Genomic DNA, 18,349 nt, shown 5'->3' on the forward strand with positions numbered 1-18,349 from the left:
CCTTACTCCTACGATAAAATGAAAAAACCAAGGATTAACCTCAATAGAATTCTAAACACAACGGTATTAGTTAAACGCAGTTTAATTAAACTAGAGTCTAGACTATCGTTTACTTCGTTAGTGTAACGTTTGCACAGTGGGTATGAAATAATTAGCATTTGTTTAGACTTTAGAGCATAGTGCGTTCATTTTGTTATTAAGCTTCTAAGCTTACAAGTTCATAAAGACTTATTAAAACGCTCATATTTTTATTAGCGTTCTCTTTATTTGTATTTCTTTAATGTGTGCTTAATTTAAAATATATATCATGGAAGTTGGTAGGATGTTCTAATGATTATGTTGCCGGTTGGCCTATAGTTGGCTTACTTAAGCATGTTTTGTTTCGATTTTTTCTTTTGAAGCACCATTTCTGTCGGTATCTACTATAACGGTATTAGCTATATAATTATATGTACTTACAATAATTATTATCTTTTGCCTTTGTTAGTAATCGGTATTAACTTCGAAGAAAATTTATTGTAGTATCAAAATATGTATTTTCTAATGTAATACGACTACTTACGGTCGATTGAGGCGAAGACGACGTGAACCTTGTTCTTAAATTTTTTTCTCAAAAAAATTAGTATTGCCGAGCTGTACCTACATCTTATATATAAAATTCTCGTGTCACAATGTTAGTCTGCATACTCCTCCGAAACGGGTGGACCGATTCTCATGAAATTTTCTGTGCATATCGGGTAAGTCTGAGAATCGGCCAACATCTATTTTTCATATGTACCACGGGCGAAGCTGGGGCGGACCGCTAGTAATATAAAAAATAATGTATATAAAATAATTACATCAAGACCATTTTTCCAATTTAGAAAGAGTTTATAATAAAATTGATCTTAGATTAAAATCTGAAGTAACAATCTCAAAGAAATATGCTAATTGAGATATTTAAATAGATTTTATTCGTCGAACCTTTGAAGTTTGGAACTAACTACGCACCCTTTGAGATATTTTGAGGAAATCTGGTTGTAATAAAGGTTATTAGGTACCTCAGCTCTGTTGAGTGCAATTTTATAGGCCACTTCGTTATCAGGGAAGCGAAATCTCGCCTTCTATCTCGGTTTTTGCGAGTAAAAAGGTTTCTTGCAGTGTTAGAAATATAGTATAATAGATCTCTAGTTTGTTATATTATTCATTTATGATGATATCTAATAGACTTAATAACAAGTTTTTATTTCTGTAAGCGTATATTTAGAATACTTATTAAAAAAAAGTGTATTAGTGATATATATAATAATATGTACCTAAGATTGTTTTATAACTAGCGGTCCGCCCCGGCTTCGCCCGTGGTACATGTTTACGTTTTCTCTACATAAGAACCATCCTCGTACTTCAAGGAATATAATAAAAAAAGAATTATCGAAATCGGTTCAGCCGTTCTCGAGTTATGCGCTTACCAACACATTTTGCGATTCATTTTTATATATAAGACTAGCGGTCCGCCCCGGCTTCGCCCGTGGTACATATTTACGTTTTCTCTACATAAAAACCATCCTCGTACTTCAAGGAATATAATAAAAAAAGAATTATCGAAATCGGTTCAGCCGTTCTCGAGTTATGCGCTTACCAACACATTTTGCGATTCATTTTTATATATAAGAAAGACTAGATGTAAGGATGTTAAATAAATTCATTACCTAAATAAATTAATTACATTTGAAATCAAGAATTTTGTTTTGGCAAGATTTTAATCTTGATGCCTTTTATGGTATCTTTTAAGATACCATAAAAGCCATCCATGACGTTTCGTTATTGCCAAGAAGCAACCTTGAAATTTTACTCTCAGTGCGCCTAAAGAAGTTTCACTTCAAAACAATATGACTAGATTTATTCATAGTTTCCTTAAGAGAGAATGGTTCAGAAACTCACATTTATATAACTTGAATATATTACTTACCCTCTTTAAAATAATCTCTTATCCTTAATCCCAAAGGTGACAGCATCAGGACCCCTCTACGTATTTGAAGTACCTACCTACATTGCTGGAAGTTCGCGTGCGTTATCATTGATATGATATTTTAACAAGATTCTAATATTGTTACTATTATTTTTAAGCCATAAGGGGAGTCTGGGTTCGATTCCTATTTATTTAGTAACTTATTTAACATAATTCAATTTACAGTGAAAAATATACTTACTAGATTATTGTTATATAATATTATGATACATTGATACCCATGAGTAGATATAACATCTGATTTCTTCCTTAACTTTAAAAATAATCTACATTTTAATAACTATTTTGAAAATCTTTATTCGTTTCCCTTTATATTTTATAAGTAAGCATATTTTTAAGTTTCCTTAATTCTGAACTTTTATAGTTCTTAAGGGGCAGTTGAAATAATAATGATCGGGGTAAGAAATAAAAATGCAATTAAAAATTCATAATTTTATTAAAACACAAAAGAAAACAAATCTATAGCTTCGTATAATTATTTAAAAATTTAAAAGCTTTCTACACTTAATAATAAATTTACCACGAGTTCAAAATATTTTAACATTTTATGCTTTTACAATAAATACAATAATTTAATTATCTAAAAACAAATTAATAAATATAATAACAATAATAAATATGAAAACATTAATAAACATTTGAATTGTTACAATAATTGAAAATACAATTAATATCACAATGGTTTTGAACAATTCATTTTTAAAAACTATTTTCAGAAGTGACAAATAATACAATTATTAAAATCTTCTTAGCCCTTAATTACAAACTTTTTTAATTAATCTTACAAATTTTCTTAGATATTGACTTTAAAATGAAAGAGGCAGACGAATTACAATAATCCTTGTGAAATTATTATAATAAGGTGGTATAAATACTAAAATTTACACAAAAATGATTTTCTTGAATACGATATCAGCAGTACATAAATTACAAAGAATATATTAAAAATAACAAATAGAAAACACGACATATATGTAAATTAAAGCCTCCTGACTATTTGGTTTATTAATTGAATATAAAATATAAATTGTTACAATATAAATCACAATTATAACATTCATACTAATAATAGAATACAATATTTTTACTGTATAAGTTAAAAGTCCACAAAAGTGAATATAATTAATAAGAACATTAATTTTAATAATATACATTCCATATAAGTAAAAACTGAATTAAAAGTTTTAACATAAACAATATTACAATATTCAACTTTTCTGTCGATTCAAAATAATCAGTAAACCTGAAAATTATTACAATAAAAAAATCGATTCAATTCATCAACAATTCAGTTAGGTATCAAAATAAAGTAAACAATAAATATTTAATCTTAAAAAATACGTATATAAATCGTAAAACAAACTCGTGGCAACCCTACACCTATTGTTATCTATGCGGCTCGACGTCAGCCCTGACCACGAAAGTCTTTTTCCTAGGCGTATCATCAACACCATAGAAACACACACTCCTACTCCTCTTAAACTCTACGCTCGAATAATTACGCGGCAGTGTTTTCGATTTCTCACAGTCACTTTTGAGGCAATAATCGTATATGACTTTTGGTTCGCGGAAGTATTGGCTGTAGTAGCCGTTGGAGGTATCGATGGGGGGGTCTAGGCAAGTGTGGCCCTCGGGGCAAGTTCGGGGCTCTGGGGGCCACTGGGGCCATGGGGGCAAGTGGGACAAGTGGGGGTAAGTCGGGGCCCCAGCGGGAGGCCCCGACGGTCATCCTCAGCGAAGCGGTTTGGACACTATGATAACGTCGGGCGCGGATCGTGTCGTTTCAGTGCTCATGGGACGACGGTCCGGGATTTTCTTGGCTATGTTGCGAAATTAAAAAAAAAATTACATATAAAAATTCAGTATCAAAGGGCGATTTTTATTTGCAATTCATAGTTAAAAGTTTGTCCAATAAAGTATTACTTACACAATAACATCAAAATTTTTTGAGACATTTTTAATAAGTATGTAGTATGTTATTCGACGAATAGATTTTAACCAATGATTGAAAAATCGCCCCTTTATGTAGTAGTTACTGTTAAATATTATATGTAACACATATTTTGCAATTGCAAAAAAAATAATATAAAGATTACATTGTTTTCTAGCTACAGCCCGCAGCTACGCTCGCGTAGTAGCAAAGCAAAATATATTATATGTTAATATCACAGCTTTTATAATACATGTTATTATAGACCATAATCACTATGTAACGTTTAAAATACGTTCAGCAGTGTTTGCGTTACGAAGCAGCAAACAAAATCTTCCCATATAAGTTTTCAGAGATGAAACACGAATAATATACAAATTAGTGCCGATTTTTCAATTTATAACCATTAAAACGGTAATTGAAACGAATATATTGTAGAAATAAATAGACAATAGTTAAATTAAATTAAAATTATTGAAAAACTGGCACTATTAAAAATAAACAATAAATTTTAATTACGAATTTTACACGAATAATAATGCTTTAATAAAATAATATTAAAAGCATTATTATTCGTGTAAAATAACACAAAATCCGAGAAGATTACTATTTTTAAATATTTTTTAATAAATATGTGTTAAAAATGTGTTATTTGTTTAGTGTTTATCATTCAAAATTATCGATTCCAAGCCCCTTACCAATTTCTAACAGTGAGATCTTATACAAACTTTCGATATAGTCATCATTTTTATACAAAATGTTCTCACATGAAAGAAATCCGTGTCGTTAAAAGCCTATATGATAATAGGGTTGACAACTTTTTTGGGTGAATATTGTAATCGTTATAAAATATAATTGTTCCGCATCTAATGAACGAAAATATAAGATTATAATTTGTCTGTTTAAGAAGTTGAAATATTGCTTCTATGATGATTTGTTAAACATAAAATTAATATTTTTTTTAGTACTAGCTGAGTGCCCTTTTGTTCGAAAGGACAGTTTGCTTATTAGATCAATATTTTTTTTTTATAAAATAAAATAGTTTGGAAAATCCAAAAGTGCACGCCTCATAATTTTTTTTAATAATTATTTATTAATTATTATTTTTGTTTATTTAATAACAATTAAACCACATCGAATCAGACCCTGAAAAATGAAAGGGTTCTATTCCTAAGCATACTCAAGCGTAAGAGAAAAAAAAAGACTCGATTAGTAAAGTATTTCGGTCGCTATCGTGTTAACAAGAAAATCCTCCGCACATACAGACACACGGACGTCCAAGACAGAAATTTTTTAAACTGTTTTTTAACTAGTTAAAATAACAAAAATGACATCAAAAATATCATGAATGTTAAAAATAGTGTTTTTTCTTAATATGTGTGTGTATGTATTATCTTACAAGTGCAATGTATGATACATAAAGACATTTAAAGTTTGAAAAATCAGATGTTTTGCGCGAAGTGACAGTAGTACCCACCTCAACGCTTCGCTTATGAGGCGTGCAATAAAAGTAATTTTTAAATTGAAAAATAAGAAGTCAAATATAAGATTGTCTCATGCCCAACAATACCTACGGCCTATGTGATCAATATTTGGAATTCAATGATTTTACTATTTCACAAAAAAAAATCACCTATACGATTTTATTTCTATGCCTATATCACGAAATATTCTAGAAATTGGATCATTCAATTAATTTTTTGCCAATAAATAATAAATAAATAAATAATCGTTGACAACCCTACCGTTCATGCAAGCTATTACGACCGGATTAAAACTATCTCAATAGGATTACGAGGTAATGGGCTTATGGAAGCGTTCAGAATGAATGGCTCATGCCTCGTTTCGGCTAATCTGATGAGATGTTAACTTATTCGCTTGCCACATTTTCTTATTTATTTCTTTTTATTTATAGTAAAATAGTTTACAATGGGTGGCCTTGTTGTTGTGAGCCATTTCTCCCAGACAAGTGAAGTGTAAATAGCTTCGGTATTGTCGAGAGGTTACCAAATTAATCGCGTAAAATCGAACGCTAGAAAATACTAAATTAATAGTTAATATTTTTTAAAATATGTAGTATTCAAATACATTTCTTATATGAAAAGGGCAACCGGGCAACTTATTCTTCTACCTGATATATTTATGACTACATTTTATTGCTTATGTTATGTTGCTATATTTTATATAGAGAAGATATTCTTTTGATATTAAGTAATTAGCTCATTTTCTTATGTTCAATATGATTAGGTACCTTTTCGAGCAGAAACTTTTCTGTATAAGTACAGGTAACCTAACAAAATATGATTCTGTATCTCTGGTTTAAAACATGATTTTGCTTAGTAGAATTGATTTTAATGTGCATATGTGTATGTATGTGTGCGTGTGTGTGTGTGTGTGTGTATACTTACTTGGTTTCGTATCTTGCGGCGTCACTTGCCGAAGCAGTTCTATCGTTATTTGAGAGGTGCTTGTAGGTGCTGGGGGCGAAGGCCTAGCAATGGTAGCCCCGGAGTAACCGAATGTTGAAAATCCTCTACTGTTTGTTGTACCAGATCCTGTAAGAAGATGTTCGATGGTTTTATAGGTAAAGTAAAAAGAAAATAGTTGAATTTCATCGAAGATAATGTATTAATTAAACGTGTTTGGAAATCCTGTTGTTTTATTTAAATGGAACCGAATAAAATGTACTATAAGTATAAGTATGCATGTTTGTCATGTTTGTACACCTTTTTTTTATCACTGAACCCAATTTAATATTAGTTTGGTAGATGAGGCCTTGTAGAAAAAGGCTTCTTTTAAATTCGAAAAAACAACTAATAAGGGATGGTAAATTTCCCCCGTAAGAAAATCAACGCTGGCAAGCTAGTTACATCTATACTAACTGGTCTGATTTAACAAATTATTTCGGTGTTAGATAGCCCATTTATCTAGGAAGGCTATCATGCGAAGACCAACAGGAGCGGAGACGCACGGGAGAAACCGCGGGGCACAGCTAGTCATAAAATAAGAAAATTAACAAAATTTCCAGAGCGTTTGTTCTTGTTTAATGAATTATGTAATTCAATTTGCACGACTTTGTAGTGTGTAATGGATTGGAATAATATTATTGATTCTCGTTATTTTACATAATTTGATCACGTGTTTCGATACTGTAAGAGATTTCTGGGAAAAGCTTTGAGTTTATAATTATTGAAAAGGTGTAAGGCATTTTTTACAGATAATTTTATTTAATTATTGATGATAATTTCGAGTAAATCAAAACAAAATATTGGAGAAAAATTAAATATTATGTATAATTTTAGTATCACTACAAAGTCGCTTTCTCTGTCCCTATATTCCTATGTAATATGTATGCTTAAATCTTTAAAACTACGCAACGGAATATGATATGTTTTTTTTTATATATAGAGTAATTCAAGAAGAAGGTTTTAGTATATTATTTTTTAATTTATTAGGTTTTAGACAAAGCGGGCGAAGCCGCGGGCGGAAAGCTAATTAAATATTTTATTTAGTATGTATTTGAGATAAAATAAAAATGAAACCCGTTTTCCTTGGTCACGGCATCACGCGTGAACGGGTGGGCCGATTTCTATAATTATTTCTTTATTATATTCCTTGAAGTACGAGGATGGTTCTTATGTAGAGAAAACGTAAATATGTCACGGGCGAAGCCGGGGCGGACCACTAGTTTGAGATAAAACTCTACCCATCAACACGAAATATTGTTTTCGTATCAAAATGCAGATTTGTCGAATGTATTTTCATCGCGACACGAGCTGTGGAACGCAGGTGAGAGCCGTTAAAAATAGATCTCTAGAATTTCATCCATCGGTGAACGGATTTTTCTAAAACTAACATTCTTAGTAAATCACCATAAACTTAACATACGTATCAGTATATAATAAAAAATATTAGGTATATTGAGACATTTTATTCAAATTTTCATTAGTTTTTCATGACAAATAGATGGTAACTAACAACGACGTCATAACATAACTAATTAATAGAATCCTAGCTAATATTATAAATGCAAAAGTAGTTCTGTCTGTCGGTCCCTTTTTCACGCTTAAACTATTGAACCGATTTTGATGAAATTTGGTACAAAGATAGTTTGAGACCGGAAAAGGGTGAAGCCGCGGGCGGAAAGCTAGTAGGCAGCTCATAAATCGAACAAGTATCGTTCTAATATACCATTAAATGACAAATAAAATAAATAATTAAACTATTCGGCACTGAAACAGCTGGCTATGTTATTCTTAGGTGTGCTAATTCTATGTCTATATCTAGGTAACTAGGTCAGTGTCGTGATATTGTGCTCATTAATGCAAGGGAACATTTGTGTGACCGTCCGTTTGTCTGTATATAATATATACATATGTAGAATTGGCTGATGCATTGAGATGAAAGAGTTTTAAATGAATAAACTTTTAAATTGGAAATTGGTCATTTGGCATTAATTAATTTATAATTGATTAATATTTATATATGCGTGAATGCATAAATTATGTAATTAATTTAAAATTTAAATGTGATATAGTTCAGAATAAAAATATACCTATATCTGAAATTCATGTAAGTATAGAGCCTAGATAGAAGCAACATTTTTAATAAGGAGAAAATATTTATATGAATTGTACTCACAAATCGAAATAAGATATTTTAAATTAATAAGTGTACCTATTTACTAAAACATTACTTGATATAACAAGTGTTTCAAGTAAATAAGCATTAAAAATATTTTCGAATTATTTGAAGTTGCCAGAAAAATATAATTTTATTACATTTTCCATTGAAAAATAGCTCGAAGGAATTCTCCAGCCAACATATTATATAAAATAAAATACGTCCGATTTCATTTCTATCTATTCGACTGCGAATCCTGTTCTGCTAAAAGCATTCTAACGTGATTTTAAACCAGAGATCCGTGGTTCACCTATGATTACGTCACTCGCGATTTTGAACCAACATACTTAGTACATTGCTACTTATGTTTGGAAAGTTGAGTGCGCACTTAACAAGCCTTTAATGTGGCGAGTAATGGATTTAAAACATGCACGGGTAGCAATGGAACGGTGTGTATTTCGAAATGTAGGGGATTTATTTTTGCCATTTGCTACGTTCCTGTTGCGAAATACTTGTACATTCTTGAAATAGAACATTTAACTATACTTATATATTATTCGTTAACTTGATAGCCTCGGCCAAAAGTACTAAGTGAGAATAGTGAACTTTGGAAGATATATTTATTTTGCAAGGGAAAGAATTTATGTTGAAACTGCTTTTCGAACCGGTGGTAAATTAATCTTCTGTGGTATTTTGACGAATTTTGAAGTCTAGTTGAACATAAAATAAAAGTTCAGTTTGTTTTCAGGATTCGTGGTGAAGAGAGGACATTTAATTTTACAAATTTACTGTACACATTAGATAACCGCTATGCCGTTATTAAACGTATGGCGTTTCGACGTTATATTATAATTTTTAAGAAAATTCATTATATTCTACAGACACCATAGAATAATTCAAAGCTACTATACAGTCAAATTAATCAACCTCACAAATCCAAATCAAACCCAAAAACCGAACCCATAGAAACCCAAAACCTCGACAACGTCATTCGAATCGTAAAACCGACAAGCTGCAACGTCATTTGAATCGTAAAACCGATATCATCTATTTGTTCCCAGCGAACCTAAGATGTTATGAGAAACAATAAAAGAGGTTTATCTAGTATTATATTATCTGTGGCATTATCTTGCCGATTGGAGCCCTGAGGGCTGAGGGTTTGGCTTATCACTCTTTATGTTGTCATCGATGATACGTTTTGGAGAGGGACTGATATGTTTCTTGGCTTGGTTTGTTTTGAAAATATACGGAATGTTGGGGATTATAACATTGTTAACGGAAAATCAGTTGTTGTATTATATGATTTTTGACATGAAAACAGGAATAATTTAGTTCGAGTAAAAATAGAATAAAAAGTAAAAATTGTATATGCCTCTAAATAAATGTAAAATTATACCAAACTAGCGGTCCGCCCCGGCTTCGCCCGTGGTACATTTTTACGTTTTCTCTACATAAGAACCATCCTCGTACTTCAAGGAATATAATAAAAAAAGAATTATCGAAATCGGTTCAGCCGTTCTCGAGTTATGCGCTTACCAACACATTTTGCGATTAATTTTTATATATAAGAAGATATAAAGGTTAAGAATATTTAAACATTGTGGTCAAAGAACATATAAAAATAAATAAGTAACTACTCGGAAAAATACTGATAAACAACAGTGAAAATAGGTGTTTGTTTGATAGATAATTAAATAGTTCACTCTACTCTACAGAGCTTATCTTTCGAACATTGAGAAAATTATTTATTACATAGAAAATTATCAGATCATGATATAGCTATTTCTACTGACTACTGACTACTGACTTTCTAGACTTCAACTGCAAAAATAGGAAAAACTTGCAAAGTAAAACAAAATGTAGGTAAGTATTCATTACCAACAATGTACGTTTAAAGTTAGCAAAAGTTAATAACCCCTAACTCCTACAATATCGAGCTAACATAAAAAACTTTGTTTCCCCGAAGAAGGAATTTAAAAACACTTCAAACTTGGTATGATTTCAAAGTTTATCGGTTTTAGACAATTTATTCATCGCTTCGAAAAAATTGAATTATTATCAGGATTTTTCCTTTCTAAAAGCTAATAAATTATCATTCGTAATTTGTTGATTAGTCGATTCGCAATTTTGATACTTTTAAAATTTGCTGTGATATTTTGACAGTCTTTACTTTTGAAGTAAAACTTCTTTAGGCGCGACTAGGGAGTAACTCAGATTTTTTTTCTGACGGAAGTAACGCTTACTATAGTCTGTGTAGTTTCCGCCATTTAAAAATAATAATTCTGATTGGTTGTAAGTATATGTCATATACTACACGCTTCTTGACTTATACGCCAGCTAGTGGCAAATATCATAATCAATTAGGATTATTTATTTTCAAATTTTCAAACGGATCAATTGTGAATAGCAAAGTGAATGAAAAATTCAACAGTTTTAAAAACATTATTTTAAATTGCAAAATTTTTTGAAAATCTCTAAATATACTTGTTTATTTATTACTTTTAAAATAAGTAAATTAAAAATAAAAATAAACATGTTGCGGACATTGAGATATACATATGGAGACGACACCGCCTACATCACTTATGTTCCGCTCAACATACGCCATATGGCGTAACTGCACGCTCATTTTTTATTTGTTTTAAAGTGAAACGCATCAAATATGCCTTCGTGTGTGTTACGATATTGCACAAATTATACAAATAATACGGAAAAGTGCAAAGGAATAACTTTCATCGGTAAGTACCTAACTAGATAATAATTTTTAAAACTTAGTTAGAGCAAAAAAATGGCGCACAGATTTTGTTCGTGGTGTCTCCTCCATACGTAGTAATATTATCTCAATGGTTGCGGATTATAATCAATCTATTTTAAATATTGCTGAAGACAAAGTAGTATCCATAGCAACAGATATGTATATAGGTTGTCATTCAGTTGAACAAGAAGCATATGTACGCCAACAATTTCATAAAATGTCAGTTATTGATACAGGAGGATCGCCTTATGAAATCATATTAGTTCTTAACAAATTTTACATTATTACAACCAATATTGATGTATCTGATGGCTTAGCCAACGGTTGTGTTGGAAAGTTAGTGTATATTGAACGTGATGACAGTGATAACATCATACGCTTATGGCTTGAGTTTCCTGGTAAGATAGGAGAGAAAATTAGGAAAAAAGCTGCCCATCATATTCAAACTCTAAACATTAGTAGAACAGCAGTCCCAATTTTATGAAGATCGTCATCTGTACCAATGAATAGAAATAAGACAATATTTGCAAAGAGAAATCACTTTCCATTAGTATCTGCTTGTGCGCTTACAATACATAAGTCTCAAGGTGGTACTTTTGATCAAATCGTTTATGAATACAATAAAAGTCACAGTCAGCAGCTGTTATATGTAGCATTATCACGAGTAACTGATATAAATGGATTGTTCATTGTCTCAAACACCGATGACAACAAATTTTATCATGGAAGAAAGCGTCCAGGGGGAATAGTTGATTTACAGTGTGAATTTGAAAGACTTTCAAATTCTCGCCTAATAACACAACAGGAAGAATTATATAACCTTGTAAATGAGAGTAACATTACACTATTTTCCTTCAACTGCCAAAGTTTACGTGCTCATGTTTCTGATCTGAATGATAAAGTATTAAAAAGGTCCACATTGCTGTTATTTTCCGAAACTTGGATGAGAAATGACGAACAAATTCTTATTGAAAATTTTTATTGCGTTACCCAATACAAACGACCCAACTCAACTGCTGGTGGAGTAGCTGTATATCATTCATCTACAGATACACTGAACAATGTAACACCAATTCAAAATATTTCACCAACTATATTATCACAAATTTCCGATGAGGTTTCACAAATTGGTGACATCGCCTTGGTTCGATGTGTTAATACGAATGACCAACCTGTGATTATCGTTGTTATTTATATTTCTACAAATACTAGCCTGACAAATATCATAAAATTTATTCATCAGCAATTACTTCACTTCACAATTGAAGGTTCTCGACTTTTAAATAGTAATTATCATGAATTACCGATGATTCTAACTGGAGATTTTAATGTTAATTTTCGCTCTCAGGAATCTCAGCCGTTAATTGATTTTTTAGAAGAAAAATTTGATTTATCTATGAATACTTCTCGACTTCATTCAACAACGCGTTTCGGTACAACGATAGATGCTGTATTTTCAAGAAAAGTAGCAAATTTAGAGAGTAAAATTTATGTTTCACATTATAGTTACCACAAACCTATAATTTCGTACGTAAGAAATTATGATGACATTCAATTACCTGTTTCGAATGAATAATATTAATATAACATTTAAATAATCTTTGTAAAGCACATGAATAATAAATATAATTAAATTATAATATAATATTTATTTATTTAAGTTAATATTTAATCATTTCAGTGATATATGTCGTCAACGCCAAAGAAGTTTTACTTCAATCGCGCGTAAAGGTTACACGCACACACTTTTTTTTCTGTTTATTTTGTACTAGCTGTGCTCCGCTCCTGTTTGTCTTGGCATGATGATATATAGCCTACTAGCTTTCCGCCCGCGGCTTCGCCCGCGCAGTCAAAGAAAAACCCGCATAGTTCCCGTTCCCGTGGGATTTCCGGGATAAAACCTATCCTATGTCCTTTCTCGGGTATCAAAATATCTCTATACCAAATTTCATGCAAATTGGTTCAGTAGTTAAGGCGTGATTGAGTAACAGACAGACAGACAGAGTTACTTTCGCATTTATAATATTAGTATGGATAACCTTCCTCGATAATTAATGGGTTATAAACCGAAATAATTTTTCAAATCGGACCAGTAGTTGCTGAGATTAGCGTTCAAACAAACAAACTCTTCAGTTTTATAATATTATTATAAATGGTTCTAAAGTTGATTTTTATTACACTATGGACCAAAAGTAGTAGAAAGGATAATAACACACTACTAATACAGATCACTGACTTTGTTTATGCTTAAGGAATGGAAAATGAACATTACTATAAAATAATAGAAATTGAACTATAAATAAACCAAAACTAATTTCAAACGTTTATCACAAAGGAGTTTACACGTCAAACACGTAAAATACAAAACAACCCTGTCCCATTCTTGATTCAACCAACAAAAAGCAGAAAGTTCAAACACTATCAAGAGCTCTCCATTGCAGTTGTGTGTGGCAAAAGTTTCATACTTCTGCAGTGGAACTAAATGAGCAGTTACGTGTTTATTTTCAAGTACGTTGGTTCTAGAAGTATTTGGAACTGGATAGAACTGGTTTGGGGCGGAACTTATCCAGTTTTATTTGGTAATCCAGTTTTTAGTAGTCTTATTGAAAATAACGTTTCTGTAGACGCTAAAGTGGAAGAAAAACAGGTTCAAGATTCTTGCAATGCGTTGTGCATCATGTAAGATAGACTAGCTGAGTCCGGCAGTTTTACCCGCATCCCCATTGGACCGTTGTTATGATAATATACCTATAGCTTATAGCCTTTCTGGATAAATAGGCTTTCTAACAATGAAAGAATTTTTCGAATCGACCGTTCCCGAGATTAGCGCGTTCAAACAAACAAATAAACTCTTCAGCTTATTATTTTTTATCTAAGTTTTTGTGAATTAGTAATAAAAACTATAGTTTATTAATATGAATTATATTGCTAATTTTAAAAGAAATTTTGCACATTGAATGATATTTTGATGAATTTTCCTTTAAATGAAATCTCCTCGAAGAAAATATCTTTTCGTCACGTAAACTAAACTTGAAGGGGGTTGAAAAGAAAACTTTCACCATTCCCGTTCCCTTGAGGGTATTATTGTAATACGATTATGTGAACTACTCGAGAGAAGCTGGCGGTAAACTGTATTATTCCTTAATACTTTGAATATTCTATATATTTGTATAGAAATCTTTATAACACATTCATAGTAGCTTCACGATGCATAACAGATTTATTTAGAGTCGATTTTGATTCACTTTAAACAGACAGAATTAATTCAAATTTTGCACACTTATCGATGATAGTACATACAATGATTTCATGAGTTTATCTCATTAAGACCTTGTTTTAGTGTTTAACTCTTTTTTACTTAAAATAGAAAGTGTGTGTTAACTTAATTATTAACATCACCATTAATGGTATTTAAGAATTATACAATTAGCAATTGATTTAGAAGGAAGGAAGTTTGGTACCCAATAAATTGAATTTCACTAATTCTCTAACTCCAAATTAAAACTTGAGCAATCGAATTAACTTTTCGATGACTACGTTTGAGCAAATAAATTTTCATTGGCAAAGTAAATAGTTAAATTCAATTATTTGAATTAAGATACTCTTAAAAGCTGAAAAGTACAAATGTTTTGGGCAATAATTTTTTACCATATTTTTTTATGTATATGATAGGTGTAGAGTCAAGTAGAGTTGAATTCTGTGTGTCAGTGTATATGTTCGTGCGTTCGTGTGTGTGTGTGTGATTAATCGCTCTCCAATCTGGTTAAGGGATTAAAAATTTCGCCACAAATATATAATTAATTACAAAATAGTCTTTATTTCATATAACGAATTATTACATTGTAGATTTAATCTGTGGTTATCTTTTAATATAGTAATAACACAATAATAATTTTATTTATATTATTAATATAAGTATTAATATAAATAATATCTAATATGAGTAAATAATATTAATATAAGTAATATCTATAACTTACCATCAGAACTAATAGTAGGATCAGTTTGGAACAAACTCTCTCTAGTCTGACACCCGGATTCCTTCGTATCCGGAGCTCCGACAGACACGTCTCTTATTTCTTTCTTCTCTTCTGTTTCCTTTCTTCTCATTGACTCTTCTTTCTTGCTTATGTCACTCTTTCTTTTACCTTTTTTATTAATAAAAAATTGTTTTATATGCCATATTCAAAATGTATGAATAATAAATTAGGTAGTTATTTAAAAAAAAATGTTGTGTGGTTTTATGAAACCACGGTAAAAGTGAAACTGTTCGAACGGTTCCGAACACCGCTTTGTGTAGCGCATGTCGCGTGACGGTCGGCTGCCGAGTAGGTATACCTACTCGGCAGCCGCGATACACGCGACATGCGCTACACAGACCAAAAAGTTTGAGACGATGTAATAAAAGTTTCACTTTAAAAAAGTTTTTTTACCATTTCTTTCAACTTTAACGTCGTCTTCATGAACAGTTTCAACTTCACGCCTCCAGGGTTCGTCTTCTAAGTCCAGACGTGTTTCTTGTATGAAGTCTGAATCTATGCTTGTGGGCTGCAAAATTGATGAGATATTATGTTGAATTATATAGTATTATTTTCTGTGTTTTGTTGTTATTCACTATAAATATTCCTGCGAAATACACATACGTATTGATTCTTATTAAATTTATATACTTCTTGAATTTATTGATAGGTACCTAGTTTTTATTCTAAAAACACAAGTACATATTATTTGACCAGCTTCATCCTGTGCCTTCACTGATAAAATTGAACTATCATATGGTTATTTACATTTGATAAACTCAAACAAAATAAATTTAAATTCGAACAGCTTTTACAGTAAGAAAACATCTAAAACATCATAAGTCAAATAGCAAGCTAGTAGTCGCTAGCTAAATTTCTCATTTCACAAAATATATAATTTCTTAACAATTTTGTACTTACCCGCCGTATCTTCTGTTGCGAATATTTCCTCTGTTGTTTGAACATTTCATTCGTATGATTGTCTCTCTCCAGACTTGCTCTAGGTTCGCTATCTCTTTGCAACCGCTTAGCATCTAATGTAAGACGACTGCTGACCAGACTGTCTAGACGATCCTCACATGATTGTCGTATGTGCTCCTAAAAGTATGAAAATTACGTAAATATATCTATATATTTATAAAAATGAATTGCTGTTCGTTGGTTTCGCTAAAACTCGAGAACGGTTGGACCTAATGAGATGATTTTGGTTTTGAAATGTTTGCCGTTTGCAGTTCACGTTTATATAGAACAGATATAAAAAAACGCGTGTGTGCCGTCACACACATGCACACGTGTCAAAAGTGAAACTTCTTTGGCAAGATTCAAAGATACCAAAATCGCCGCCTTACTCCATTACGTGACAGTATTGCCAAGACGCGACAAAGTTTACTCGCAAGTTTCACTTTAAAAACATGCAGTAAAACAACAAAAATTTTTGGTCACACCGAATGTTTTACTTTGACCAATGACAAGTAAATTAAAAACTTGTAACAATGAATAAACTTAAACAATAAAATTACATCGCCTTTACTTAAACGTTTCCTGAACGAACTTTTTTTAACTTTGTTCCCAAAGGTTTTTCCGTATTTCCTTATTGTAGAAAAAGGGATGAAATTGTTTTACAGTTTACTAAACAATTTCCCAGTTAAAAGCTTAAAACGAAGCTAAATCACGGAACAATCACATTTAAAACAAAGAGGTTTAACAGTATGCACGCACACAAGCACCTTATGATTGTAGTTGTGTGCGTATCATAACGTAGTTGTATCAAAACTTTATCTCTGTTCTTAACACTAGTTCTTAATATACATATTATTTAGGGCCGATTTTTCAATGCTTGGATAAAACTTATTCGTCGAATAATGTATAAAACTACCATTTTAAAAACGTATTCTAATTGCCCGTATTTGACAGTTTACGTGAAATTTAAATATTATCGTGTAATACTTAATTGGACGGATAAGTTTAATCCAAGCATTGAAAAATCGGCCCTTGGAAGAACAAAGGCTTATACATTATTCAGCAGTAAAATAGTCAAATCATAATCATAATAGATTTAATTTCAATAATTAGAAAATTTTACTTATTGTTATCTTTATTTGGTAATTTCTTTGTACCTAACAAATAAGCTCTTAGTTCTAGAAAATACTTCCACCAACTAAAAGCTACATTATTCATTATTTAATTTCATCTTTTTTATTTCAGATCGATACGAGCAGAGCCGGAGCAGCTACTTTTATAAAAAGAAACATTTTACACGATAAGACAAGGTCCCTCTCAATATGATGTAATATCATCATCCTTTTGCTGATAAATCTGCCACTAATATTATTCTCATAACTCATAATACGGGATAAGTCCACACTTCAGTTTGAGCACATATGTTTACCATTTAATTTTTTTGTGAGTTTTTGTGCCTTGACATATCGACTTTATAGCACGACTAGCTGTGCCCCGTGGTTTTACCCGTATTGCTACGCTCCGGTTGATCTTAGCGTGATGACATATAGCCTATAGCTTTCCTAAATAAATGGGCTATCTAACACCGAAATAATTTTCAAATCGGTCCAGAAGTTCCTGAGATTAGTGCGGTCAAACAAACAAACAAAGTTTTAGACCCAACTAAAATTTGTTTTGAATACTTGCCATAATATTAAGTCAGAAAAACAACGAACAGCGAACACAATTCTTACAGCGAATACTTCTTTTGACACACCGCACACACATAGGTATTAAAGTAAATGAAGGCTCTATCCTAAGCATTAACATTTTAATTTAAGTACTTATATTTCATAATGTATTCAATACTCACTTTAATAATCTTATGGTCTTGATACAGTTTTCTTATACATTTGAAGAGGAACACGAAGGTCATACCAGATAGAATTAGTGAAAATATTATAAGAATAACCAAGATATGTGTCTGTTTGAGCATTGACTCTTTGGCAACCTGAAAAAAAAGTATTATTATTACTTCTAGCGTTCTAATTAATTAATTTTGTAATATATATATA

General features: G+C 31.2%; 2 protein-coding genes across 5 annotated transcripts in view; one reads left to right on the plus strand and one right to left on the minus strand.

Annotated features, from left to right (window-relative positions):
• LOC149897740 (myrosinase 1-like) overlaps positions 1 to 18,349 on the plus strand; it is a 412,925-nt gene that overhangs the window by 216,396 nt on the left and 178,180 nt on the right. The window lies entirely within an intron of this gene.
• The window catches only part of LOC149897752 (uncharacterized), a 175,573-nt gene continuing 160,309 nt past the window's right edge, over positions 3,086 to 18,349 (minus strand). For both annotated transcript variants that reach the window (XM_090116324.1, XM_090116325.1), the window contains 6 exons: positions 18,148 to 18,285; positions 16,259 to 16,433; positions 15,750 to 15,863; positions 15,297 to 15,464; positions 6,347 to 6,493; positions 3,086 to 3,828 (listed from right to left, as the gene is read on the minus strand). In XM_090116324.1, the coding sequence (XP_089972450.1) occupies positions 3,740 to 3,828; positions 6,347 to 6,493; positions 15,297 to 15,464; positions 15,750 to 15,863; positions 16,259 to 16,433; positions 18,148 to 18,285 (831 nt within the window). In that variant the 3' untranslated portion in view covers positions 3,086 to 3,739. The remainder of the gene's footprint in view (positions 3,829 to 6,346; positions 6,494 to 15,296; positions 15,465 to 15,749; positions 15,864 to 16,258; positions 16,434 to 18,147; positions 18,286 to 18,349) is intronic.

The sequence above is a fragment of the Colias eurytheme genome, chromosome 25 (assembly GCF_061535395.1).
Source record: "Colias eurytheme isolate Ceu_HAF_F1 chromosome 25, ilColEury1 Martin Lab GWU primary, whole genome shotgun sequence".
Taxonomy (NCBI): domain Eukaryota; kingdom Metazoa; phylum Arthropoda; class Insecta; order Lepidoptera; family Pieridae; genus Colias; species Colias eurytheme.